At 33.6% G+C, this 27,555-nt stretch overlaps 1 protein-coding gene across 4 annotated transcripts in view; it reads left to right on the forward strand.

Annotated features, from left to right (window-relative positions):
• The window catches only part of LOC145283486 (RING finger protein 145-like), a 72,975-nt gene that overhangs the window by 14,508 nt on the left and 30,912 nt on the right, over positions 1-27,555 (forward strand). For 3 of the 4 annotated variants that reach the window (XM_080132311.1, XM_080132309.1, XM_080132310.1), the window contains one exon: positions 26,151-26,482. In XM_080132311.1, coding sequence (XP_079988437.1) covers positions 26,287-26,482 — 196 coding nt within the window. In that variant the 5' untranslated portion in view covers positions 26,151-26,286. Of the gene's footprint in view, positions 1-18,500; positions 19,196-26,150; positions 26,483-27,555 lie in introns of those variants that run through there. The other variant, XM_080132308.1, reaches the window with a different exon arrangement.

Here is a 27,555-nt window from a genome sequence, read left to right on the forward strand (position 1 = left end):
GAGATCTTCGTAAAATTTCTTTTCATGAGTTCGTTTACTCCTATAATTAACTAGAATGGTGGAGATCTTCGTAAAATTTCTTTTCATGAGTTCGTTTACTCCTATAATTAACTAGAATGGTGGAGATCTTCGTAAAATTTCTTTTCATGAGTTCGTTTACTCCTATAATTAACTAGAATGGTGGAGATCTTCGTAAAATTTCTTTTCATGAGTTCGTTTACTCCTATAATTAACTAGAATGGTGGAGAGCTTCGTAAAATTTCTTTTCATGAGTTCGTTTACTCCTATAATTACTGGAATGGTGGAGATCTTCGTAAAATTTCTTTTCATGAGTTCGTTTACTCCTATAATTACTGGAATGGTGGAGATCTTCGTAAAATTTCTTTTCATGAGTTCGTTTACTCCTATAATTACTGGAATGGTGGAGATCTTCGTAAAATTTCTTTTCATGAGTTCGTTTACTCCTATAATTACTGGAATGGTGGAGATCTTCGTAAAATTTCTTTTCATGAGTTCGTTTACTCCTATAATTACTGGAATGGTGGAGATCTTCGTAAAATTTCTTTTCATGAGTTCGTTTACTCCTATAATTAACTAGAATGGTGGAGATCTTCGTAAAATTTCTTTTCATGAGTTCGTTTACTCCTATAATTAACTAGAATGGTGGAGAGCTTCGTAAAATTTCTTTTCATGAGTTCGTTTACTCCTATAATTAACTAGAATGGTGGAGATCTTCGTAAAATTTCTTTTCATGAGTTCGTTTACTCCTATAATTACTGGAATGGTGGAGATCTTCGTAAAATTTCTTTTCATGAGTTCGTTTACTCCTATAATTACTGGAATGGTGGAGATCTTCGTAAAATTTCTTTTCATGAGTTCGTTTACTCCTATAATTAACTAGAATGGTGGAGATCTTCGTAAAATTTCTTTTCATGAGTTCGTTTACTCCTATAATTACTGGAATGGTGGAGATCTTCGTAAAATTTCTTTTCATGAGTTCGTTTACTCCTATAATTAACTAGAATGGTGGAGATCTTCGTAAAATTTCTTTTCATGAGTTCGTTTACTCCTATAATTACTGGAATGGTGGAGATCTTCGTAAAATTTCTTTTCATGAGTTCGTTTACTCCTATAATTACTGGAATGGTGGAGATCTTCGTAAAATTTCTTTTCATGAGTTCGTTTACTCCTATAATTACTGGAATGGTGGAGATCTTCGTAAAATTTCTTTTCATGAGTTCGTTTACTCCTATAATTAACTAGAATGGTGGAGATCTTCGTAAAATTTCTTTTCATGAGTTCGTTTACTCCTATAATTAACTAGAATGGTGGAGAGCTTCGTAAAATTTCTTTTCATGAGTTCGTTTACTCCTATAATTAACTAGAATGGTGGAGATCTTCGTAAAATTTCTTTTCATGAGTTCGTTTACTCCTATAATTAACTAGAATGGTGGAGATCTTCGTAAAATTTCTTTTCATGAGTTCGTTTACTCCTATAATTAACTAGAATGGTGGAGATCTTCGTAAAATTTCTTTTCATGAGTTCGTTTACTCCTATAATTAACTAGAATGGTGGAGAGCTTCGTAAAATTTCTTTTCATGAGTTCGTTTACTCCTATAATTAACTAGAATGGTGGAGATCTTCGTAAAATTTCTTTTCATGAGTTCGTTTACTCCTATAATTACTGGAATGGTGGAGATCTTCGTAAAATTTCTTTTCATGAGTTCGTTTACTCCTATAATTACTGGAATGGTGGAGATCTTCGTAAAATTTCTTTTCATGAGTTCGTTTACTCCTATAATTAACTAGAATGGTGGAGATCTTCGTAAAATTTCTTTTCATGAGTTCGTTTACTCCTATAATTACTGGAATGGTGGAGATCTTCGTAAAATTTCTTTTCATGAGTTCGTTTACTCCTATAATTAACTAGAATGGTGGAGATCTTCGTAAAATTTCTTTTCATGAGTTCGTTTACTCCTATAATTACTGGAATGGTGGAGATCTTCGTAAAATTTCTTTTCATGAGTTCGTTTACTCCTATAATTACTGGAATGGTGGAGATCTTCGTAAAATTTCTTTTCATGAGTTCGTTTACTCCTATAATTACTGGAATGGTGGAGATCTTCGTAAAATTTCTTTTCATGAGTTCGTTTACTCCTATAATTACTGGAATGGTGGAGATCTTCGTAAAATTTCTTTTCATGAGTTCGTTTACTCCTATAATTAACTAGAATGGTGGAGATCTTCGTAAAATTTCTTTTCATGAGTTCGTTTACTCCTATAATTAACTAGAATGGTGGAGAGCTTCGTAAAATTTCTTTTCATGAGTTCGTTTACTCCTATAATTAACTAGAATGGTGGAGATCTTCGTAAAATTTCTTTTCATGAGTTCGTTTACTCCTATAATTACTGGAATGGTGGAGATCTTCGTAAAATTTCTTTTCATGAGTTCGTTTACTCCTATAATTACTGGAATGGTGGAGATCTTCGTAAAATTTCTTTTCATGAGTTCGTTTACTCCTATAATTAACTAGAATGGTGGAGATCTTCGTAAAATTTCTTTTCATGAGTTCGTTTACTCCTATAATTACTGGAATGGTGGAGATCTTCGTAAAATTTCTTTTCATGAGTTCGTTTACTCCTATAATTAACTAGAATGGTGGAGATCTTCGTAAAATTTCTTTTCATGAGTTCGTTTACTCCTATAATTACTGGAATGGTGGAGATCTTCGTAAAATTTCTTTTCATGAGTTCGTTTACTCCTATAATTACTGGAATGGTGGAGATCTTCGTAAAATTTCTTTTCATGAGTTCGTTTACTCCTATAATTACTGGAATGGTGGAGATCTTCGTAAAATTTCTTTTCATGAGTTCGTTTACTCCTATAATTACTGGAATGGTGGAGATCTTCGTAAAATTTCTTTTCATGAGTTCGTTTACTCCTATAATTAACTAGAATGGTGGAGATCTTCGTAAAATTTCTTTTCATGAGTTCGTTTACTCCTATAATTAACTAGAATGGTGGAGAGCTTCGTAAAATTTCTTTTCATGAGTTCGTTTACTCCTATAATTAACTAGAATGGTGGAGATCTTCGTAAAATTTCTTTTCATGAGTTCGTTTACTCCTATAATTAACTAGAATGGTGGAGATCTTCGTAAAATTTCTTTTCATGAGTTCGTTTACTCCTATAATTAACTAGAATGGTGGAGATCTTCGTAAAATTTCTTTTCATGAGTTCGTTTACTCCTATAATTAACTAGAATGGTGGAGATCTTCGTAAAATTTCTTTTCATGAGTTCGTTTACTCCTATAATTAACTAGAATGGTGGAGATCTTCGTAAAATTTCTTTTCATGAGTTCGTTTACTCCTATAATTAACTAGAATGGTGGAGATCTTCGTAAAATTTCTTTTCATGAGTTCGTTTACTCCTATAATTAACTAGAATGGTGGAGAGCTTCGTAAAATTTCTTTTCATGAGTTCGTTTACTCCTATAATTACTGGAATGGTGGAGATCTTCGTAAAATTTCTTTTCATGTCGTATATAATTCCTTGGTATTTCGTTATCTTTTCTATCTCAGCCCTGTTCACCCAGCATCATTAGCGACACTAACTTCTACTAAGGTGGCTTCTTTCTCCTTCTTGTCCCATATCACTATGGCAGGCTTAATAGCTAGGTACACAGCTGTATGAATAACATGCTCATAGTAGACGCTGTATGATTTTGAGACTTGAACATTTACATTTCTTTTTACCGTACGTGATGAGAAATAAAATTCCATAATTAATTCAACGTTTATCTAAAAAAAAATTAAAGAAATATCTGGTTCAGTGAATACTACATAAAAACTGACATCTTCCTCCCACCACCACCACCTGCTTAAGATTTTGTCTATGAGTCACTTCCCTCTGCATCTCCCTTCACTCCCACCCTTACCTTTTTATGCAATAAGCACCATAGTTTCAGATTATATCTATACCACTTGTAAATACAGGGTGACCCCCCCCCCCAAAAAAAAGGGCCCCAACTCTAATTAGGCCCCGTTTCTTAGTATTTTGTCCGAATGAAATGAAACTTTGGTCATAACTAGTTTATTATATTCAAGACATCACATCAAAACACTAGGGTCTTTGGCCTTTTTTTCTCCGTTCTACACCATATGTTCTAAATGGTCTCCATTTAGCTGGTTTTTTTTTTTGGGTCACCCTGTATTAAACTTGATCAAAGGGAGATAACCCATTCAGTCAAAGAAAAACAGGATGTATTTACCTTCCTTTCACAGCTGGAAGATGTGATACAAGGGTGGGAAAGTAGGGATTGGAAAGGAAAAGTACTCTGACCTAAAATAAAATGCTTGAGTAACCCCATTAAAATTCCCCAGTAAGGACGCCTCAGGAGATTAGCAATACTCTAAGCACTTTTCAAAGTGTGAGAAAGCAAAGCCTGGGTGTAGGAATGCACAGGTGCAGATTCGTATACCTCAGCCAATAGGGAACAAACCGTCTCAACAATAGGCTAGATTCTGGTGGCTTTATTGCCATACAAAAGCCTAATATTGGCTAGACAGCTCACTTAATCTGCTAACATCTATCATCAATGAAAAAAAAATATCGTTATGTATAAAGATCAGAAATCAATTATGATGGGGAAAACTTATGTATAATCAGTGTTCACATGAATAGTCATAAAAAATTATAGAATTACGTCAATAATTTAATTTTCCATACATAATTATCATTATTATTACATACATAATTATCATTATTATTACATGCATAATTATCATTATTATTCTGATGATTTAAAAAAAATCGCCTTTTATTTAGGATAAAGAATTTTTTCTGAAGGCCAAAGTTCACCCATGCATGGAGTATTGCTGCCACATCTGGGCTAATGCATCTGCCACTAGTCTCTCACTCCTAGACAGGGTTCAAGAAAGAGTCGTCAACCTAACAGGTCCTGAACTATCAACTAAACTCCAACCTCTGTTTCATTACTGAAACATGGCATCCTTGTTGCCTGTTTTACACGTATTTCAATGACAAGTGCTCTGACAAACTCCGATCATTAGTAATCGCTCAACAGCAATACCCTTGACAAACCCGACAAGCAGCAAAATCCCACCCCTACACTGTAGAGATCTCTAGATGTCATAAAGCTTTTCTCTTGGACTGCTACACTTTGGAATTCCCTCCTGGCCCCTGCTTCCCTGACTGTCCTGACATGCAGAAGTTCAAGTGTAATGTGAACAGATATCTCGCTGCTCAACTCCATAAATAGTATCCCTGCAAATCTTGTCCCAAATAGTTGACCCTCATGTCTAAGTGGCCCTGTGCCATGTTTGGATTGAAACAACTATAAAAAAGGTAGAGTAAGTTTGAGATGGTTGTCTGACTTTATAAATCCATTATATTTTTAGGGTCATTCATAAATATGCAACACATCAATCACCTGCATAGTCCGATTGGCATTGCTTTACTAACGAGGGTGCAACAGATGAGATGCAATAATAAACACCTCATGCCTTGCTTTTAAGTTAGACAAAAATTTCCAACCACTTGAGAGGAATTGGAAAGACAAAAAAACTTGATGAATGGGTGCCTCACAGATTGAACAACAATTAAAAGAAACGCTATGATGAAGTGTCATCTTCCCTTCTTTTACGCAACAAGAACGACCCATTTAACGGCCGGTTTTGACTTATTGCACCAAAAGAAGGTCATGCTGTATTGTGCTCTGCACCTAGTCTCACCGATTACAGTTCTTTTTAATGCAGGTGAAACCATTACGATGGCAAAGTACTGTCAACAAATGGATAAAATGCATCAGAAACTTCGACAACAACACCCAGCATTAGTCAACAGAGAAGGCCCAATTCTCCTCTCGACCACACGTTGCTAAACTGACCCGACAGAAGTTGAACGAATTGGGCTATGAAACTCTGCCTCATCCACCATACTCTCCAGACCTCTAACCTACCAATTACCACTTTATGCATGAGAAATGGTTAAAAAACCTAAGTGGTATCAAAAACGCCTTCAGCAGCTTCATCGCCACCAGAACGTAAGATTTTTATGTTGCTGACATAAATACACTTGTTTTGCGTTGGCAAAAATGTGTTGATTCTGATGGTGCTTCTTTTAATTAATAAATTTTTGTTTCAGCCGAGATATGTTTATCTGAATTTAAAAGTTAAATCCGCAAGAACCTTCTTGTTAATCTGATATATATATATATATATATATATATATATATATATATATATATATATAAGCTGAACGTCTGTGTGTGTTTCTGGTCACGAATAGGCTCCTATATGGTTGACTATTATAGAAAATTGATCACATATAATGATAGAAGATGTATCGAGACACAGGAATGGGTATGTTTGATCTGGCATAATGATGATTCATTAAAATTGTAGGGTCTGCGTAAGCACCTGGTCCACAAAGTATGGAAATAAAAAATTAAAAAATTAAAAAAACAATGTTTACAAGTGTTTTTAATATAGATATACATAATAATACTTTGATAAGTATGTTTTAACTTAAATAGGGATGGTATAATAAAATTGTGGGGGTCTGCATTCGTGCCTGGCCTCCATAGAATGGAAATAGGCACAAACTTTAATAAAGACTTTTAATATCTATCTGCGTAAGTATACTTTGATAATTATGTTTCCGTTTGAAGAAATATGGTATAATAAAATTATGGGGTGTTCATACACGCCTGACCTCCATAGAATGGAAATATGTCACAAAGTTTAACAAAGTTTTTTAATATAGATCCACAGAATATTGTGATAAGTGTTTGAGTGTGAACAGGTATGGTATAATAAATTATGGGGTTTATCTATTTTATTTTTACTTTCATAATATTTTGCTTTGGTTTTGATACCCCCAAATTCGAAGCTATCTCTTTACAACCCTTCCTTTTCATAACCTATCATACTTTAATAAATCAGAGTCCATTTTCTGTAGACTGTTTTTGAACCCAGTCAACGACAGCTACTTTTGCTAGTATATATATATATATATATATATATATAATGTATATAAATTGGATTATGTATTTAAACAAAAATGAAAAAATTTAATTTTAGGCCGGCAAAAAATGTACCCTGCTAGTTACTAAGCAAACCAAGAAAAAAGAGGAGGATAAGAAGAGTACTGAAAGTCGATCCGCCGAGTGGGGAACACTCGGCCAACCTGCCGAGACGAGCGCATGTGGAAAATTTCCACCCAACAACGACAACAGATAATGTCGACCTCTCCCCCCCCCATTAACTGCGAAAGAAATGAGCAGAAAAGAAAAAAAAAGAAAAGTAAAAACTGTAAATCCTCGCTGCATACCTCTCTCTCATATATAAAGTTGGCAAGTTCATTTTGCCATTGTTTTGTTTGTATTTATGTATTTTTTCGTATCAATATATTTCTCGTTAGCATTTTCAGATTAAGATACCCCTTCCACACCCTCATAATTTGTTTTTTATTTTTGGTTAATCTCATTCTCCCCCACCATAGTTTAATTTTTATAATAAAATTAACTTTAAAACGTTATCACTGGTGTCCATAGTCATTTTTTCTTGCATGCTGTTGTATTCTTCCTTGTGTATATTTTTATTTTTACCCTTGTCACATGTGCGATAAATATTTGCTTTTTCGTAAATTTCTTTTTGTCCTCCTCCTCCTCCCATCACATCTTTCTGGGATGTTCATAGATGGCTCTCCTCTTGAGGATAAATCGACCTGAAACATCTTGGTTTTTCTTTCTCACCAAATCTATACTCCTATAAATTTTTTTTTTTTGCGTTGATATTCATATTAAAAACCCTTTTTTTCTATTTATTTAAAAAGAAAATACAACTTTGTTATATATGGTTTATGGAATTGCATTCATCTGCAAACGATCTAGCAAATTTGCATATTCTTTTAAACATTCATTTTAATTAATTCCTATTTAGTTTTTCCGGTTTTCTTATGGGATGATCATCTTTAGTTAACTATTACGTGTAATTATATTCATGCAGATATTCTACATGATTTATACTTGTGTAATATTTGCGTAAAAAGTTTATAGTAAACACAAACCCCTTTCTATATATATTTGTTATGCGTGAATATATTTGTTTAAAAAATTTTGCCTACAACTCGTCTGTAAGTTTTTTGTTTAAAGACATGAAACTTAATATACAGGGCATTCGAACCCATGTGAAACTTTATATTTGGGTTTTAGTTGAGGAAAATCAGTGCAAAAGTGTAAAAATTGAAAAAAATGGAATTTGTGAGTGAAGGTCGAACGACGCCATTACAAATATGCATGCGTAACATAATAGCTATTGGTTCATATTTTAATTTTTAGCCATGCAGCAAACATTTCTTCACAGCTGAGGCATTATTAACACCAAAGGAAAAAGTAAATCGTTTTGGTTTTGATTCTCGGCGGTGGCGCATGAGTCATTTTTAAAAAAAACTTTTTAAATCATTGCAATATATCGGGTTGAATACAATATAATACTGAATACAAAATCTGCATTAATCAAAATATCATATTTAGACATATTTTATGACCGGGCAATGCCAGGCGGCCTGCTGGTATCTCGTATATTAAATCCGTTGCTTTTTTCTGCTTTTCATAAAATTGGTTCTTTCAATTGCTCTGAACACTTTCTCACATCTGATGTTATTCTCTATTTCTACAAGTCTACTATCAAACCAGGTATTGCGTACTGTTGTCACATTTGTACTAATCAATCTCTATCCCATTTCATGGTTCGTGGTAAGGTGCAAAAACATATCTGTAATTTCATTGGTCACACTCTTTCTACAGCATATGTTCTTCAGAATTGTCTGATCTATTTCCTGCTTCCTTTATTTTGCCTTTATTAACTCATTGGTTTAATAGTTTCCATCAATTCCCTGTTTTCATACCTCATTATAATTCGGCTTCCGATCCCAGTAGCTTTTTTACAAGAACTGCAAGTTTGTGGAACTCTCTTCCTACTAACTGTTCTCTTCCTATCTATAACTTTGGTCTTTTCAAGACTAAGCCAAATAGGCATCGCTTGTCTTAGCGATAGCCATCTTTTTTGTTCTTATTCACTCTTTCCATCAAGTGAATTTAATCCTGTAGACGGTCATCAAGTGGTTAATGACACTGACTGACAACCTGTGTGCCCCAAGTTTGAATCATGTTCATTCCAAAAATCACTTCCACTTAAGATGATGGACACCTTCTTGTGATCCCTCCTGTAATTCCTGATATCTTTCTAGAAAGAATTCTGACTAGAAAAATATCAGGGAAACCAATGCCAACAATAAGATATGATGATCGATGGCTTGTTGTTACTGTTGAGTAGACTATTTTTATGAACATTTTTTTGCTTTTGCTTATTGTTTTTTTTAAAAGCATCAAATTAGAAACAAAAATACTATTGTTTTCATCATCAGAATTCTCGCAAAAAAGTAGAAATACCAAATAATTATTGGTTAAAATTGAATTACATAAAAAACATACCGTGCTTGTTTTTAACAAGATTCACACTGGAAATCATATTGACGTTGACAAAAGAAATCAATTAAAACGTAGCATGCTTTAGTTTTAACACACACAGACAAGAGAGACTGTCTTTATTCACATGTTAACACAAAATACGCGGAATTACTCGTTTGCATAAACAAAAGGAAAGCTTGTGTCATTGAAAAAAATCATAAATCTGAAACTGTCAAAAGGGAGACAACTCCTATAACTAGATGAGTAGCACACCTTTCCCTAGCCGACGAGGAATGGGCGAAGAGACTGACGATCTTGATGTATTCGGAGTGCGTCCTCCAAGTTCCACTAAAGAATGCTGAGCGTTCTTTTTCACAACATGAGCATGGACAATCAAAATTCTGATGTTGAACCCAATTCAGCCGCTGACAGTTTCTTCCATTTATATCACAATGAGCGCTGTTAAGACTATTCTCAACTGCGCAAAAACTGAAAGGTCCCATTTCAAAAAGTATTTGCTCATAAACAACTGTAATTTAAACCTGCTCGACATGCATTCCTCTCCCTCACAAGTTCACGAGGAATTTCGGGTGAGTGACGTGAAAAAGAATGCTGTTCACTCTACACTCTGAAACAATAGAGAAGAGGGTTGGTGAGCTTATGTCCTAGGTGATGAGAGGAGACATTTACATTAGCTATCTCCCCCACCCACGGTGAGTTTTTTGCGGGCACGACAAAAAAATCCTGTACAAAAGTCCTCTGAAGCTATATACACTGTGATGGAATCACTGGTCTTGGTTCGCCGGGGCCGCAACCTACTCGCTGGTGCAGTCTCTGAAGCACCAGGAGCGTTGTGTGGCATCAGTCGGCTCAAGGCCCTGGGGGCCTTCTTGGAAATTGTATGCATGTTCTTGGGGGCGGTGTCATTTCCAGCTCCAGCGTTCTTGGGAGTGGCAGAATCTCTAGCTGGGTTAGAAGCATGAGGGGTAGTTGGAAGGATCTCAGAATGGCTCAATGGCACGTCATAAAAATCTTTATTGCTGGACTTACGTATGGGACTATCTGTTGGATTACTAGCATGGACTTCTGGCAGGGTGGCAGGAGAATTCTCTGACGCCCCTGGTATGGTGCTGACAGAGGCGTCTTCCGGCAGCCTGGTGACTGGTAGGAAGGACTCTATCACGTCTTCATTAGTTGTGGTTCTGAAAGGCTTGAATTTCCGAAGGTGTTGTCGGTTTCTGAGCGTAAGTCTCCCAGAGCCATCTATCTTGACCACATATTGGTGAAATTGTCTCACCTCCACAACTGTGCCTGTTCGTTCCCAGCGTTTAGGGTGATTTCCAGTTAGGTTTTGAATATACACGTGATCCCCCATGATTAGAGGGGGCAAAGATCTTGTATGCTCGCTCCACTTTTCATGCTCAAGGGAATGACGTTTTGCTAGTGCCTTCTCCCTGTTTACAAGCGTTTCAGACCATGTGGGGTGGGGGCAGTACCGACCCATTGGAATCGGGATGGGATCTCTAATGGGTCATCCGAAAACTATAAGAGCAGGAGATGCCTTCGTCTCTGGGTCGATGGAGTTGTGGTATATTAGCATCGCCCGTTGAAACTTATCCACATTGATGGACCCGCCTGCTGAGTTGTTATCCATCAGCATTCGTTTGACAGTTTCTCCAACAGCTGCCCTGGTGGATTTACCCTGTTCCTTCTGGGCTATATAGACAACAATTTCCTCCAGGGTTCGGTTTGTTTTGGGATCACCCAACAGATCAGAAAGAATCTCTGGATCTCTGGATCAGCAATACCACGAATGAGATTATCCCTAATAATCTCACTGCTATAATCATAAGTGTGGCCACAGCCCGGTTCCTTACACCTTGCTGTGTACTGGCATAAGTTGGACTGACCCCTGAGAGTGGCAAGGAAGGTTCTGATAGGGGTACCAGGGGCCTGTATCATCCTACTGAGCTTGATGCGGTGGACCAGAGTGCTGTCCTCCCTGACTGCCAGGCGCCTTATAGCAGCAAGGAGGTCTGCCTCGGTCATTGATGACACATCTTCCTGCAAGTCTCTCAAGAGGTCATTCATGAGGTCCTCATCACAGCAGTGAAAGAGGGCCGAAGCGCACATAGCATCAGTGATAGCCATGCAAAATCTTATATATTGACCATTGTCGCTTGAAGGATGACCATTGATCGGGGATGCTTTCAGCACCAATAGATGGGGACTTGAGTTTAAGCCTGGGAGCTGCTGGTTGTTGGGGGTTGGCCATCGGGGCTGGATGGGCAGTTTGGGCATGAAGGTTTATGGAGGTAATGAGCATGTTACTGAGGGATTCAGGGAGTTTCTGGGATTTCCAGCCACATCCAGTAACTGGGCAGGTGACTTCAATTTTGTCGCTCATTATTTATTCAGGTGTAATGAGTTGCTTTCAGAAGTGGCGAGATTCGGACGATGTGTAGTCGTAGAACAGCATAGATGAGTAGCACACCTTTCCCTAGTCGATGAGGAATTGGCGAAGAGACTGACGATCTTGATGTAGTCTGAGTGCATCCTCCAAGTTCCACTAAAGAATGCTGTTCACTCTACACTCTAAAACAATAGAGAAGAGGGTTGGTTAGCTTATGTCCTAGGTGATGAGAGGAGACATTTACATTAGCTAATAACTTTCACAGGATTGTAATATGATAGCGATTAAAATCTATATCACATTGAAAATTCCAACAAAAATGTCCCAAATTTACAGATGATCAGCAGAATGTGAATTAATTTGATTCGTCAGTTCATAGCAACATCGTTTATAAATAGAATCTCCTGACTGTGAGGGACTATACCCCTCATTAGTCAAAAATATTGCAACAGTGATGCTAATAGTCCTTTTGGAGAAATAGCTTTTTCATGTAACATAAATCTCGATATGGATGGAATAATCAGCAACCACAAATAAGTGAGTTCGTCTTTTCTTTCTTCTTTTTGAATGTTGTCACCATCAGTTGCTTATACGGGGTAAGGGGAGGCTTCTGTCAGCGATAGCGTCAAAGTGATGAATTGTTTCTAACAGCATGGAAGTTTTAGCCACAAAGTTATTTTTCTGTAAGTACCATAATATGACGTACTCAACCAGGAGTTTTGTGGCTTGTTAGAGGGAGAAGAGATGACAGCGATACTCAACATCGGCGAATATTTATTCTCTAAAACTCAAAATCAACTCTGATCTCTTCTGTGTTCTCTCTAAAATCATTTGTGCATAAGCTAATATAATGAGGTGATTGGGTTAGGGATTAGACTCTCAGGTCCATTCTAGCCAATCTGTGATCACTGCATCGTATCTCCTTCTCTTCTGATTGGTTCGGTGCCAAGTGTACATAATTGCTTCTCAAGGTAATTTTCTATCGAGGTGTTCTCACGCTGAGAAGTCCTTGGTATTATTATCAAGATAATGTTAGTATTAATATATTATTATCAAGATAATGTTAGTATTAAAATATTATTATCAAGATAATGTTAGTATTAAAATATTATTATCAAGATAATGTTAGTATTAATATATTATTATCAAGATAATGTTAGTACTAATATATTATTATCAAGATAATGTTAGTACTAATATATTATTATCAAGATAATGTTAGTATTAAAATATTATTATCAAGATAATGTTAGTATTAAAATATTATTATCAAGATAATGCTGGTACTAATATATTATTATCAAGATAATGTTAGTATTAAAATATTATTATCAAGATAATGTAAGTATTAAAATATTATTATCAAGATAATGCTGGTACTAATATATTATTATCAAGATAATGTTAGTATTAATATATTATTATCAAGATAATGTTAGTATTAATATATTATTATCAAGATAATGTTAGTACTAATATATTATTATCAAGATAATGTTAGTATTAAAATATTATTATCAAGATAATGTTAGTATTAAAATATTATTATCAAGATAATGCTGGTACTAATATATTATTATCAAGATAATGTTAGTATTAATATATTATTATCAAGATAATGTTAGTATTAATATATTATTATAAAGATAATGTTAGTATTAATATATTATTATCAAGATAATGTTAGTATTAATATATTATTATCAAGATAATGTTAGTAGTAAAATATTATTATCAAGATAATGTTAGTATTAATATATTATTATCAAGATAATGTTAGTACTAATATATTATTATCAAGATAATGTTAGTATTAATATATTATTATCAAGATAATGTTAGTATTAATATATTATTATCAAGATAATGTTAGTATTAAAATATTATTATCAAGATAATGCTGGTACTAATATATTATTATCAAGATAATGTTAGTATTAATATATTATTATCAAGATAATGTTAGTATTAATATATTATTATCAAGATAATGTTAGTATTAATATATTATTATCAAGATAATGTTAGTATTAAAATATTATTATCAAGATAATGCTGGTACTAATATATTATTATCAAGATAATGTTAGTATTAATATATTATTATCAAGATAATGTTAGTATTAATATATTATTATCAAGATAATGTTAGTATTAATATATTATTATCAAGATAATGTTAGTATTAAAATATTATTATCAAGATAATGTTAGTATTAATATATTATTATCAAGATAATGCTGGTACTAATATATTATTATCAAGATAATGTTAGTATTAATATATTATTATCAAGATAATGTTAGTATTAATATATTATTATAAAGATAATGTTAGTATTAAAATATTATTATCAAGATAATGTTAGTATTAAAATATTATTATCAAGATAATGTTAGTAGTAAAATATTATTATCAAGATAATGTTAGTATTAATATATTATTATCAAGATAATGTTAGTACTAATATATTATTATCAAGATAATGTTAGTATTAATATATTATTATCAAGATAATGTAAGTATTAATATATTATTATCAAGATAATGTTAGTATTAAAATATTATTATCAAGATAATGCTGGTACTAATATATTATTATCAAGATAATGTTAGTATTAATATATTATTATCAAGATAATGTTAGTATTAATATATTATTATCAAGATAATGTTAGTACTAATATATTATTATCAAGATAATGTTAGTACTAATATATTATTATCAAGATAATGTTAGTATTAAAATATTATTATCAAGATAATGTTAGTATTAAAATATTATTATCAAGATAATGTTAGTATTAAAATATTATTATCAAGATAATGTTAGTATTAAAATATTATTATCAAGATAATGCTGGTACTAATATATTATTATCAAGATAATGTTAGTATTAATATATTATTATCAAGATAATGTTAGTATTAATATATTATTATAAAGATAATGTTAGTATTAATATATTATTATCAAGATAATGTTAGTATTAATATATTATTATCAAGATAATGTTAGTAGTAAAATATTATTATCAAGATAATGTTAGTATTAATATATTATTATCAAGATAATGTTAGTACTAATATATTATTATCAAGATAATGTTAGTATTAATATATTATTATCAAGATAATGTTAGTATTAATATATTATTATCAAGATAATGTTAGTATTAAAATATTATTATCAAGATAATGCTGGTACTAATATATTATTATCAAGATAATGTTAGTATTAATATATTATTATCAAGATAATGTTAGTATTAATATATTATTATCAAGATAATGTTAGTACTAATATATTATTATCAAGATAATGTTAGTACTAATATATTATTATCAAGATAATGCTGGTACTAATATATTATTATCAAGATAATGTTAGTACTAATATATTATTATCAAGATAATGTTAGTATTAATATATTATTATCAAGATAATGTTAGTATTAATATATTATTATCAAGATAATGTTAGTACTAATATATTATTATCAAGATAATGCTGGTACTAATATATTATTATCAAGATAATGTTAGTATTAATATATTATTATCAAGATAATGTTAGTACTAATATATTATTATCAAGATAATGCTGGTACTAATATATTATTATCAAGATAATGTTAGTATTAATATATTATTATCAATCCCAAATATGCTAGCTGAAGTTATTTTTCCTTGTTTTCGGTTTCATCATCGACATAACAAATTGAGTCAGCAAGGCAATAGGGAATTGCCCGGGATTGTTAAAATAATAAAAGCTGTATTATAACCGGTATTAATGTAAAATCCAACCAATGTAGGTCACATAAAGAATAATTATTATTTAATTATAATAATAATAATTATTTAATTATAATAATAATTATTATTTGATTATAATAATAAAGCTCTTTTAAGAATACTTAAGAATGAGCACTGCCTGAAAATTATAAACTAAGAGACAGTCAACAAGCGTTTATGCAACATTCGTGACTTCTGCTGTTAAAACGCTCTGGATTGTCTAATGTCTGCACTCTGCAAATTGTACGTTTATTAATTATTAAAACCCCTTATTTTGGAGACAATTGTTTGGTGGCTTTGAGGTAATGATTTGTGGCTTCATGGCTGGGTTTGAATCTCCCGACTGGTAGTAATTGTCATCCCTACACTGATGATTGCATAAGCATGAAACACTAGTGTCTGTAGGTATAAAAGAATAATTATTATTTAATTATATATATATATATATATATATATATATATATATATATATATATATATACACTATTCTATAAGTGTGGGAGCTTGCCACACAGACTTAGGGTTAGTAATAGGTAAATATCCATCCCAGTTAAGCGAAACTAATATAAAAAATGTAATTACTTATTTTATTTAAAAATTAGGTGTACTTAGCCGCGATTTCCATGAATACTTTCATTTTTGTCTTTTTTTATTTTTTTTTACTCATTCATTATCATTTTTAAATAGGATTTTCAAAATTAAATTTAGTTATTATTAATTATTGACATTTGACTAAATAATTTTAGTCATATTTTGAATTGAACGAAATTATTGTAAAACTATAACTGAATCCGATATCGGAATGTCAGTTTAATCTCTTTTTATAAAATTACTGGATGTAAAAAGCTTCCAAAAAATTTATGAATAATACCAACAATTACTTTCTATTCGATAGCTTAAAGACTTCCAAATTCTTTTCAAATTGGGAAGAGTCATAAAATAAGATTTTATTTTAACTGCAACACACAATCGACCTTTCTAGTTTGTGTTGTTAGGGATTATCCAGACCGCTGAAAATGAATCTATCATTTAAACCCATCGCAAATTTACCGTTTGCATGGTATTAACCCCTAGATCCTGGGACTATTGTGTATCATTTCAACGCTTTCGTTAACGCTTTTCTTACATGATACGTTCGTGTAGTAAAGTGACTTGTCACATCGTGGAATAATCTTTAGTGGACATTTGAAATAAGAAAGTTAAAAAAAAAAATCTGGTTCATTTTTTGTGTTACATAGTTTTTAATACTTTTTGATTGATTTAAAAGATTACGTTTTTATAAGTGGTTTACAAAACCATATTTTTATGTTTTTCGTTCTTATTTTTGGAGGGGGGGATATTCAATTATATAACTTGGATAGTTTTTAACAGGTGCTTCTGCAGTTTAATTAACCGGTTTTCCATAAGAACTTGTAAATTTTTTAACAGGTGGTTCTGGGGGTTGATTAACCCTTTTTTTGTTTTTTTTAACATGCCGACATTAACTGAGCAGAAGGGCAGTTTAATATTTCACACAAATTCTGTTTACATTGAGAGGGAGACGGTGGAGAAGCAGGGAGTGTTGTCTGGCTGCTCCCCTCCCCAATGTAAACAGAATTTGTGTGAAATATTAAACGGTTCTTCTGCTCGGGTCATGCCGGCGAGTTACTTACAGAAAAACGGTTAATTAAGCTGCAGAAACAGAAACACCTGTTAAAAAATTTACAAGTTCTATAATGTAATACCTCAGTTCAAAAAAAAAAAAAAAAAAAAAAAGAAAAAGAACGAAAAACATGTTTTTGTAAACCGCTCATAAAAACTTAATCTTCTAGATCAATTAAAAAGCAGGAAAAACTACGTTAAAATACAAAAAAATGAACATTTTTTGTGAAAACTTTCTAATTACAAATGTCCGCTAAAGATTCCTCCGAGATGTGACAAGTCACTTTACTACGCGAACGCATCATCATGTAAGAAAAGCGTTAACGAAAGCGACGAAATGGCGCAAAATAGTCCCAGGGTCCAGAGGTTAATACCATGCAAACGATAAATTTGCGACGGGTTTGACCATTACTCCTGATCTTAAATGGAACACGTATATCAAATCTGTTGCCAAGGCCGCTGGAAAAATGGTGGGATCTTTCTATCGATCCAGTAGATATCTCACTGCTGATGCTATTCTCTATCTATATAAGAGCCAGGTACGTCCAAGGATGGAATACTGTTGCCACATCTGGGCAGGAGCTGCTAGAAAGAACTTGTCCTGCCTTGATAGAGTTCAAAATAGACTTCGTAGCCTCGTAGGAGATGTCCTTTTCTCCTCCTTGCAACCTCTATCTCACAGAAGAGATGTTGCGAGTTTGTCTCTGATGTATCGTTATTTTCATGGAAAGTGTTCAACTGAGCTTCAATCTATGGTCCCCCCTCGCCAAACTTTCACAAGAAACACTCGTCTAGCTGTAAACACTATCAATAATTTCCCCCACTCTTTATCTGTGCCTAAACCTAAACGTAGATTCCATGAACAAAGCTTCTTTCTTAGAACTGCACGCCTGTGGAATTGTCTTCCGTTTTCCTGCTTTCCGGCTGACTACAATATGGTTTTGTTCAAGTCTAAAGTAAATAAGTTCTTGATGAGCCGTTCCATATAAGTTATTAAATTTACCAAATTTTCATTACTAATGATTACTATATTGACCAACTTCTACTGTACACTCTTTAACCCTTATCCTTGAGTGGCCTCTGGGCCTTGATAATGTGGTGATGCCTTTGTAAAAAAAAAAAAAAAAATGCCAGATTCGTTTTCAGCGGCCGCGATAACACGTTAAAAACACAAACTGGTCGGCGTTGGGTTACACTTAAAATAAACATTTACTTAAAATAATTCTTATTAAAAAAATAATAATAAAATAATTCTTATTTAAAAAAAATTCTTATTTAAAAAAAAAAAACTATTAACATGGCCGAGGCATTTACAAAGAAACCGAAATGTTTTCTGATAGATCAAATTTTATAATTATTATTTTTTAAGCAGAATTTAAAAATAAACTATATTACTATTTTTTATTTCAATAAATAATTGATTAAATAATAAAAATGTGTAAGTCACGTAGTGGCAAGAAACACACGCTTATACGTGTGAGTTTCGTCACGTAATTTCGTTTTTAATAAAAACAATAAATAAAAAGAAAAAGATTATACGTTTTTCTTTCCAACCGGAACCGGAAGAATGTTTTTACACATGCGCAGTAGTAGCTGAGATGGCTACCAAGGTGGCGTTTTGATTTCTCTCACTGCAGATCTTCTGTCATCCACGAAACAAATCTACTGCGTTGTCGTCTAGTTCGAATCGAGAACCGCCTTGGCAGAAATCCATGTGGCAACTGGACGTTGGTGACAAAATAAAAGACCATAATTGATTTCTGTTTGGATATTCTATGGAAATGTAGACACTAAAACCGGACCCACTAAAAAGTCGTACATAAAACGCCATAACACATAAACAAGACAAATGTAAGAAACATTGTTTTTGTTTTCCATCTTTCGGGTGTTTGGATTTAAAATAGAAAGTATAATTAAAAAAAAATGAATGAATATGTTTCCATTTGCAGTTATTCAATTTAAATTTAACTATGTTTGAGCTGTCCTAATTTAAATGCTAACGTAGTAAGACGTTTATTTTATCAGAATAATAATAATAATAAAAGTTAAGTTTCCCTTTCTGTTTTTAACTCTTCACGGCAACGTCATAAATTTATTTGGCACTTAATGTTATTTTAAAAGCCATTTTTAACATAGTGAGGGATGTTTTGTAACTATTCTGTACTCCCACCTGTTCTTCAGATGCTGCAGTTTGCTGCACTTCAATTTCTTGTTCTCTGTCAGTGGAGGAGAAATCCTTCAAGACTGAGACAATTTTTATTTTTGTTCCTTTTCTCCACGTTAAAAAACGACACTGGTGTCTAACTCTGTCCCGTGGGGAGGCATTGTAAATAGGAACAATAAGGAGTTTGTATTACAATCCACAGAGGTATGAAAAAGTGTCCAAAAATGAAAAAATCTAACAAATGTTATCAAGGACAAGATACTCTTCTACCTATCTGGAAAAGTTTGAGTGATTTAAAAAAAAAAAAAACGTTTAATCGGTTCGAAAATCATACAATGTTTATGGATATATGTGAACAAGACAAATAGCGGCACGATGATCCCTTGTAAATCTGTAAAGTTTGAAAATGAGTTAAAAAACACAAAATACTGTTAGAAACTCCTCTAAAATGTTACCGTGACATATATTGGGTGAGTTTCTAACAGTATTTTGTACAATTTTTTAATTTTTTAAACTCATTTTCAAACTTTACATATTTACAAGGGATCATCGTGCCGCTATTTGTCTTGTTCACATATATCCATAAACATTGTATGATTTTCGAACCAATTAAACGTTTTAAAACCACTAAAAACTTTTCCAGATAGGTAGAAGAGTAACTTATCTTGCCTTTAATAGCATTTATTTGTTACATTAGTACTTGTGTATTTTTGGTACTGCGCTGAAATAACGGTCTTTCGAAAGCCATTCTTAATATGGGAGGGGAAGGTGTTTTGTAAATATTCTGGGCAATCACCTAACAATTAAAAAAAAAATTTTTTTTCTTTTACAACCTGCCCCAGCGTAGTATAAACATAGTCAACCTGCGAATGTTAAGAACGGCTTTCGGAATACCTCCCCACCCCCAACCTCCATGTTAAGAACGGCTTTCGAGGTTGGGGCTGTTTATTCCAAAAGCCGTTCTTAACATGGGGAGGTCGGGGTGTTTATATTGGGTCAGGTTGTAAAAAATACCCCCCCCCCCAAAAAAAAAAAATCGTGAAATTGAATTTAACCTGACAAAAGTATAGCGCATCCGCATCGTTATATATTTTTTAAAAAATTGACCACTTTTTCGTACATCTGTGGATTGTAGTACAAACCCGACTTCCATTGAGAACTAACAATTTTGTTCAATTAATCAATACCATATTAAAATTACGAAATTTGCAGCATTTTCTTTCACAATAACCAACAAAACAATAAAAAAGCGGGATGAACAAATAAATATACAAATAAATGTTACCAAAGACAAGAAAAGAGTACTCTTTATCTGCGCCTAAATCTAAACATAGATTCCATGAACAAACCTTTTGTCTTAGAACTGACGTCTGACTACAATATGGTCGTCTTCAAGTCCAACATAAACAAGTTCTTGATAAACTCTCTTGACGGTTTTGTTAGAAATCCATACATTTAAGATTTTTTCTCAAATTGAAGGTTTTGATTTCAATTTAAACATTTCAGTAAATATAATTTAATCTTAACAGATGATTTTTCAAGATAAAGAAAATTTGACTTTCATTTGTTGAACTATCGAATGAAACTTTTGTTTAAAATTGCGATTCACATTTTTAAGCTGATGTAAATTCTGATTAAGTACATCTTTTTGAACATGTGAACCTGCACAGAATTTCAATTAAATCTTTTATCGGTGCTTCTACACTTTGTTTTTTTTACATAGGCGTCACACTTATCAAGGCCGATAGGCCACTCAAGGATAAGGGTTAAAGAGTGTAGAGTAGTCAAAAGGACAATATACTAGTAATCGATAGTAATGGAAGTCCAGTAAATTTGTTAACTTAAGTGGAACGGCTCATCAGAAACTTGTTCATGTTGGACTTGAAGACAACCATATTGTAGACAGGATGAAAGCAGGAAAACAATTCCACAGGCGTGCAGTTCTAAGAAAGAAGCTTTGTTCATGGAATCTATGTTTAGGTTTAGGCACAGATAAAGAGTGAGGGGAATTATTGATGGTGTTTACAGCTAGACGAGTGTTTCTTGTGAAAGTTTGGCGAGTGGGGACCATAGATTGAAACTCAGTTGAACACTTTCCATGAAAATAACGATAAAGCAGAGACAAACTTGCAACATCTCTTGCAACATTGCAGCGGAGAGAAAAGGACATCTCCCACCAGGCAACGAAGTCTATTTTGAACCCTATTAAGGCAGGACAAGTCTTTTTTTCCTGCCCATATGTGGCAACAGTATTCCATCTTTGGACGTATCTGGCTCTTATATAGATAGAGAATTGCATCAGCAATGAGATATCTACTGGATCGATAGAAGGATCCCACTATTTTTCCAGCGGCTTTGGCAACAGATTTGATGTACGTATTCCATTTAAGATCAGGAGTAAAGGTCAAGCCCAGAAGCTTGTCAAAATTTGAGACCTCCCCAAGACGAGAGCCATTCATTTTAATTGATGCCAGATGGGGATCAGAACGTTGATAGAAGCTTGGTTTTAGATACATTAAAAGTAACCAGCCACTCCTTTCCGCATTGTGCAACGTGATCAAGATCAGAGGAGAGAGAATCGGAGAGAACTTGGTCATTTACTGTCTTAGATGTGCTACCATAGATGGTAGTGTCATCAGCAAAAATGTCTACAAATGATGTAAAGATGTGATTTGGAAGATCATTAATGTAGATCAGGAAAAGAGTTGGGCCCAGGATGGACCCCTGAGGGACTCCAGCATTAATACTGTGAGGTTCTGATTTTTGCCCATCAACTACTACTCTTATGAACCTATCAGAAATGATTTAATAATTGAGAAGACATTTCCAGCTATACCATAGCTGGAGATTTTGTGAAGTAAACCTTTATGCCATACCCTATCAAAGGCTTTTGATATGTCAAGAGCAATTGCCCTAGAAAGGTTACCTCTGTCGAGAGATTCGCTAATCCTGTGAGATATAACTGTAAACACATCTGCTGTAGATCTAGCAGTACGAAAACCATATTGTGTGTCACTAAGAAGGTTATTTTTGCTGAGATGGTTGATTACTTCTCTATTTAACACAGATTCCAGCAACTTACTCATGACGCACAGGAGACTTAAATTTGAGACCCCATTTTATTTCACGCACCTGCTGTCCAAATTTAGAGAAGAAATCACTATATTAAACTATGACCGAAGCAAGCATGAAATAAATAAGAAACAATTAAACTTCCGGAAAGAACTATGAAAAAAAATAATGAAAGTGAAAGAACATATACCCATAATTGTTTGATTGGAAATGTTTCGATTTAATTAATGGGAATGGGAAAGTTTTTCATGGAACTTTTTTTTTTATTATTAAAAACAGAAAATGAAATGACATATTCCTAATAGTTTAAACTGGGCGAGCGCCATTTGAAAGCCAAAACAAAACCAAACATTTATTATATAAATATTTATCAAAATATAATGTGAAAAGCATTTATTGAAATGTTTGCGTAAAAAAATATAATTTTAATGGATTTTTATAAAATAGTTTTTTGTTTGTGTGTTTTTTTTTTTTTCGAACAAATAAATAATTTTATACATTTTTTTTTTTAATTAAAGAAACTTTGAGGGGTCAATATAATAAATGTTAATTTTAGATAAATTTATTCTTTCCCTTTTCGGAAGCAGTCATTCGCCAGTTTAATTTTTTTGTTATTTATTTCATGCTTCGGCTATAGTTTATAATATGATTTCTCCCCTGGATTTGGACAGCAGGTACGTGAAATAAAATGGCGTCTCCAATTTTGGCAATAAAGTTTAGAAGCACCCTTTTATCTTATCCACCGAGGGTAGATTTTTCTCATTCCATCAGCCATAACCAAGTAATGTTAATTTTGTTAGCCATTTTTTTTAATTTAATTTTTTTTTTTACAAAGGAATCACCACTTATAAAAGCCCGAAGGCCATTCGAGGATAAAGTTTAATGAGTGTACGGTAGTCAATGGGACTAGATCATAGTAATCGTTACTAGTGTAAATTTGGTAAATTGAATTACTTGAGAGTTTATCAAGAACTTGTTTATGTTGGACTTGAAGGCTACCATATTGTAGTCAGCTGGAAAGCAGTCAGACAGCAGTTCTAAGACAAAAGGTTTGTTCATGGAATCTATGTTTAGATTTAGGCGCAGATAAAGAGTGGGGGAAATTATTAAAATTTTTTTTTTTTTAAAGAAAAGTTCCAAATTTTTTTTGCAATCAGAAATCTTGCAAATATTTTTTTTTTACAGTGAAAACATGGAAACAATTGTAAAAAAGATGAAGTACTTTTTCAAGTGTTTTAACATTTTTTTTTTGCTAAATCATTTTTGGTGGTGGCGAGGGGGGATTTTCTTCAAAATGTTTTCACAAAAGTTTTAGAGAGAATGGTTTATTTTTACTTCACTAACGATGCTATATTTTCAGTTTAAAAAGTTCTTGTGTTGCAATGCATTGAGACTTGTCGTCTGTTGACAACTGATTGCTGATTGATACTTCAGCATCTTCCCGCTGCTTACCGTAATATGCTAAAAGATGCTGATGCAAGGTTGGGCTAGGTGGTGGAAGTACTGAATTGTCCACGTATACTCATGGCTTAATGTTTAATAGGGTTGGTTAACAGTTCTAAGTGACAGTCTTAAGGTTGAAGATTCAATAGTTGTTACTGACAATAATAGCTAAGAATCAGATGAAAATGAACACTTCCTACCTAGCCATGACTGATAGAATAAGAACAACCTATCCTTATGGACTCAGTAAAGGGTTTGATTTGAAATCCCATCCAAGTTCCTAACTTTGACAAAGATTTCCAAGTTTAACAGATGCATCTGAAGGTTTTTTTTTAAATTCCATTTTCACCCCAAACAAGGCACAGTGCCACTTTGATGTAGAGGGCTACTATCAGGGACATAAGTTGCAAGGATACTATGTAGGGAGTTAAGCAGCGAGATGTCTGTTCACATTACACTTGAACTTCTGCATGTCAGTACAGTTGCGAAAGCAAGAACTCTGGAGTTCCAAAGGCTAGCAGTTCTGGGGAAGAAACTATTAGAGTAGAAGGCTTTCTTACATCTCTGGATCTCTACTGTGTAGGGGTGGGATTTTGGAGCTTGTCGAGGGTATTTACATCAAAGGGGTACAAGGGCTTGTTCGTCGGAGCATTCACCATTAAAATACTTGTTGAACAGGCAGAGGGATGTAACATTTCATTGATGCGACAATAATTGAAGCTTTGATGACAGTTAAGGATCTATCAGGTTGGCGACTCTCTTTTTTGAACGCTGTCCAGAAGGGAGAGACTATATGCAGATGCACCAGAACAAATGTGACAACAGTACTCCATACATGGGCAAATGGTGGCCTTGTAGAGATACAGGATACTTTCAGGCGTAAGTAGCTGTCTAGCATGGTAGAGAAAGCCCACCTTCTTAGCAGCAGCCTTGGCAATGCTCTCAATGTATCTGTTCCAACTCGTGTTCCCTGTGAACGTTAAGCTGAGGAGTTTGAAAGAAGTACTTTCAGGTAATGTATTTTTAACCAAAGCTATTGGTGGTTGAGAAGGTTTCTTGTAATTATTGAAGGAAACAACCTTCGTCTTGGCAGTATTGAATATGACGATCAGTTTTTGTCTCCATTCCACTACAGATTGGCGGTCTTCCTCTAGTGTTTTTGCCATTTCTTTAGATATATGTTCATTTGTTTTCCCTTCGTGCCTGTTATAGAGTATGGTGTCATCAGCAAATATACCCATCTCAGAAACAATTTTATCAGGGAGGTCATTTATGAATATTAGGAATAATAAAGGTCCAAGCATAGACCCCTGAGATACACCCGCATTTATATCATGTTATTTAGCTGTACAACTGTCGAGGATAACCTGGATTCTTCTCTTATCTAAGAAAGATTTAATAATGTTAAGTGTTCTTCCAGTGATACCGTAAGATCGGATTTTCCTGAGAAGACCATCATGCCATGCTCTGTCAAAGCCTTACTAGGACTACCGCTTTACCCTCACCTGCTTTGTCCAGTGTATGGTATATATGTTCAGAGATTACAGTTAGGATATCTACTGTAGGATGAGCTTAATCTATATTGTTGGTCAGTCAGAAGTTTAACAGCTGTAAGGTGATGGATTAGAGCTTGGTTAATTATGGACTCAAATATTTTGGCGAAAAGCTGGAGAAGACTAAAGGGGTAATAATTTAATGGGTCAGTTCTTTCGCCAGAATTCTTGTAAACTGGTATCACAGAAGCAGTTTTCCGTCAGTCAGGAAAGCAAGATTTGTTTAGGCATTTGTTGTATGGTTTTGAGAGGACTGGAGCAACCTCAGTGGAGCAGTTTTGTAATAGCACAGCCGGGATGAGATCGCGTCCACATGCTTTTGAGGTGTCTAGGTTTTTTATGATATCATGCACCTAAGAAGAGGTCATTTTTGGATCATCTAGTGTGGTATCAGTTGGCAAAGGAAAGTCAGAGAGGGAGTAGTTTGCGAGGTCCAATGGTCAGAGATTACATCATTTAAAACATTGTGAATATAACAAACTGAATGAGAACAGCAGTCTTAATAATAATCCAAATTATTAACTGTCCTCATTTAAAAGAACAATTTCTAAACAATCTTTTTCTTTTTTTTCAGAATCCTCTTTTAAACTATTGCCTTCATCTGACTCGTCTTTTCTTGAGTTCTTGTCATCTGTAAACGACACAAGAAAACCTCCAGCACACTTTTAAAGAATTATCTCAAATTTGGAAAAGTTCTTCACAAACCAAACATGATTCCTCACTGTTTAACACGGTTTTTATCCAAGATCCCTCGTGAACAGCTGGAAACGGGAGTTGCCATTGTTTTAAGGATTCCATCCTTATTTATTGTTGAACTCTGTTTCCGTACCGACCCTTTGAAAGGTGTTCCAGTCGAGGCCAAAGCTAAAGATATACACCTGGTTGCCAATTTTATCTATTATGCAGGTAAGCTCATTTCTTCTTAATTTCTATAGCAGGAAAACCCAATATTACCTGGGATTGTATATTTCCTTCTGCCTTTTACACCATATTACATTTTTATTACTTTTACATGTTAATTTCTATAAATACATACCCAGAATTTAAATTTTTGTATGGGGTTGGGGATCTGCCCCCACAGCTCTTTTGAGGTAGGGCATGTAGAGGTTCAGGACCACTTCTGTTTTCTTCCACATTTTTTGTTTTTATATGGATTGTCTAACCTTTGTTTCTATAGGAACACACACAGACCTTGGCATTTATAAAGAAATTATCTCTTGTATGTTTTTCGCCTCAACACGACTATCATAAGAATGTTCACAAATGGACCAGGAGACTGGATTTTCATCTTCAGTTTAATCGTACTAAAGACTTAAACAAATGTTACTTGATGCTCTTGCTAAAAACTCAGCATTATAAATGTAGGATCAAGAACAAGTGGAGTAATCCTGAGAATGTAGTGGCACACTACCTTGTTGTAGCAGCTAATGAAAAGAAAGCCTTTGGGTCAGCCACTTAGCTTTAAAAAGGAAGTTGTTAAATATTGGTGGATATATCAGCTCATAATCATTTGGTTGAATTATGATTGTAGGGAGATTTTAATGTAAACAGGATGTATCATAAGTAAGGAGTTAGCATAGTTTAGGCAGTTTACTCTTATGGACACTTGGCTAAATTAAGAAGCAAAACTTGTCGAAAATGAGATCAGATGAGTTGTGTGAGAAGACAAAATATGTTGGTTTGGATAGAAAATAACATAAGTGTAGCTTTTTATTTAAAAAATTTTTTTTCCAGTTTGTGCTTTATGTGAACCGACATCTTGCTGCTCAACTCCCTACATAGTACCCCAGTAGCTGTTGCCCCTGATAGTAGCCCCCTACACCAAAGTGGCAATGTGCCTTGTTTGGGGTGAAAATGTAATAAAAAAAAATGTACGCCCCTTTTCAATTATGGATTCCGAGGCTACCAGATCAGGCTATCTGAAGATATTGGCTTCCTAACCTAAAAGGTACCAATCATTGATGTTATTTTTTCCCTTT

Source organism: Euprymna scolopes, chromosome 8 (genome assembly GCF_053919585.1).
Source record: "Euprymna scolopes isolate OS-2025 chromosome 8, ASM5391958v1, whole genome shotgun sequence".
Taxonomy (NCBI): Eukaryota; Metazoa; Mollusca; class Cephalopoda; order Sepiida; family Sepiolidae; genus Euprymna; species Euprymna scolopes.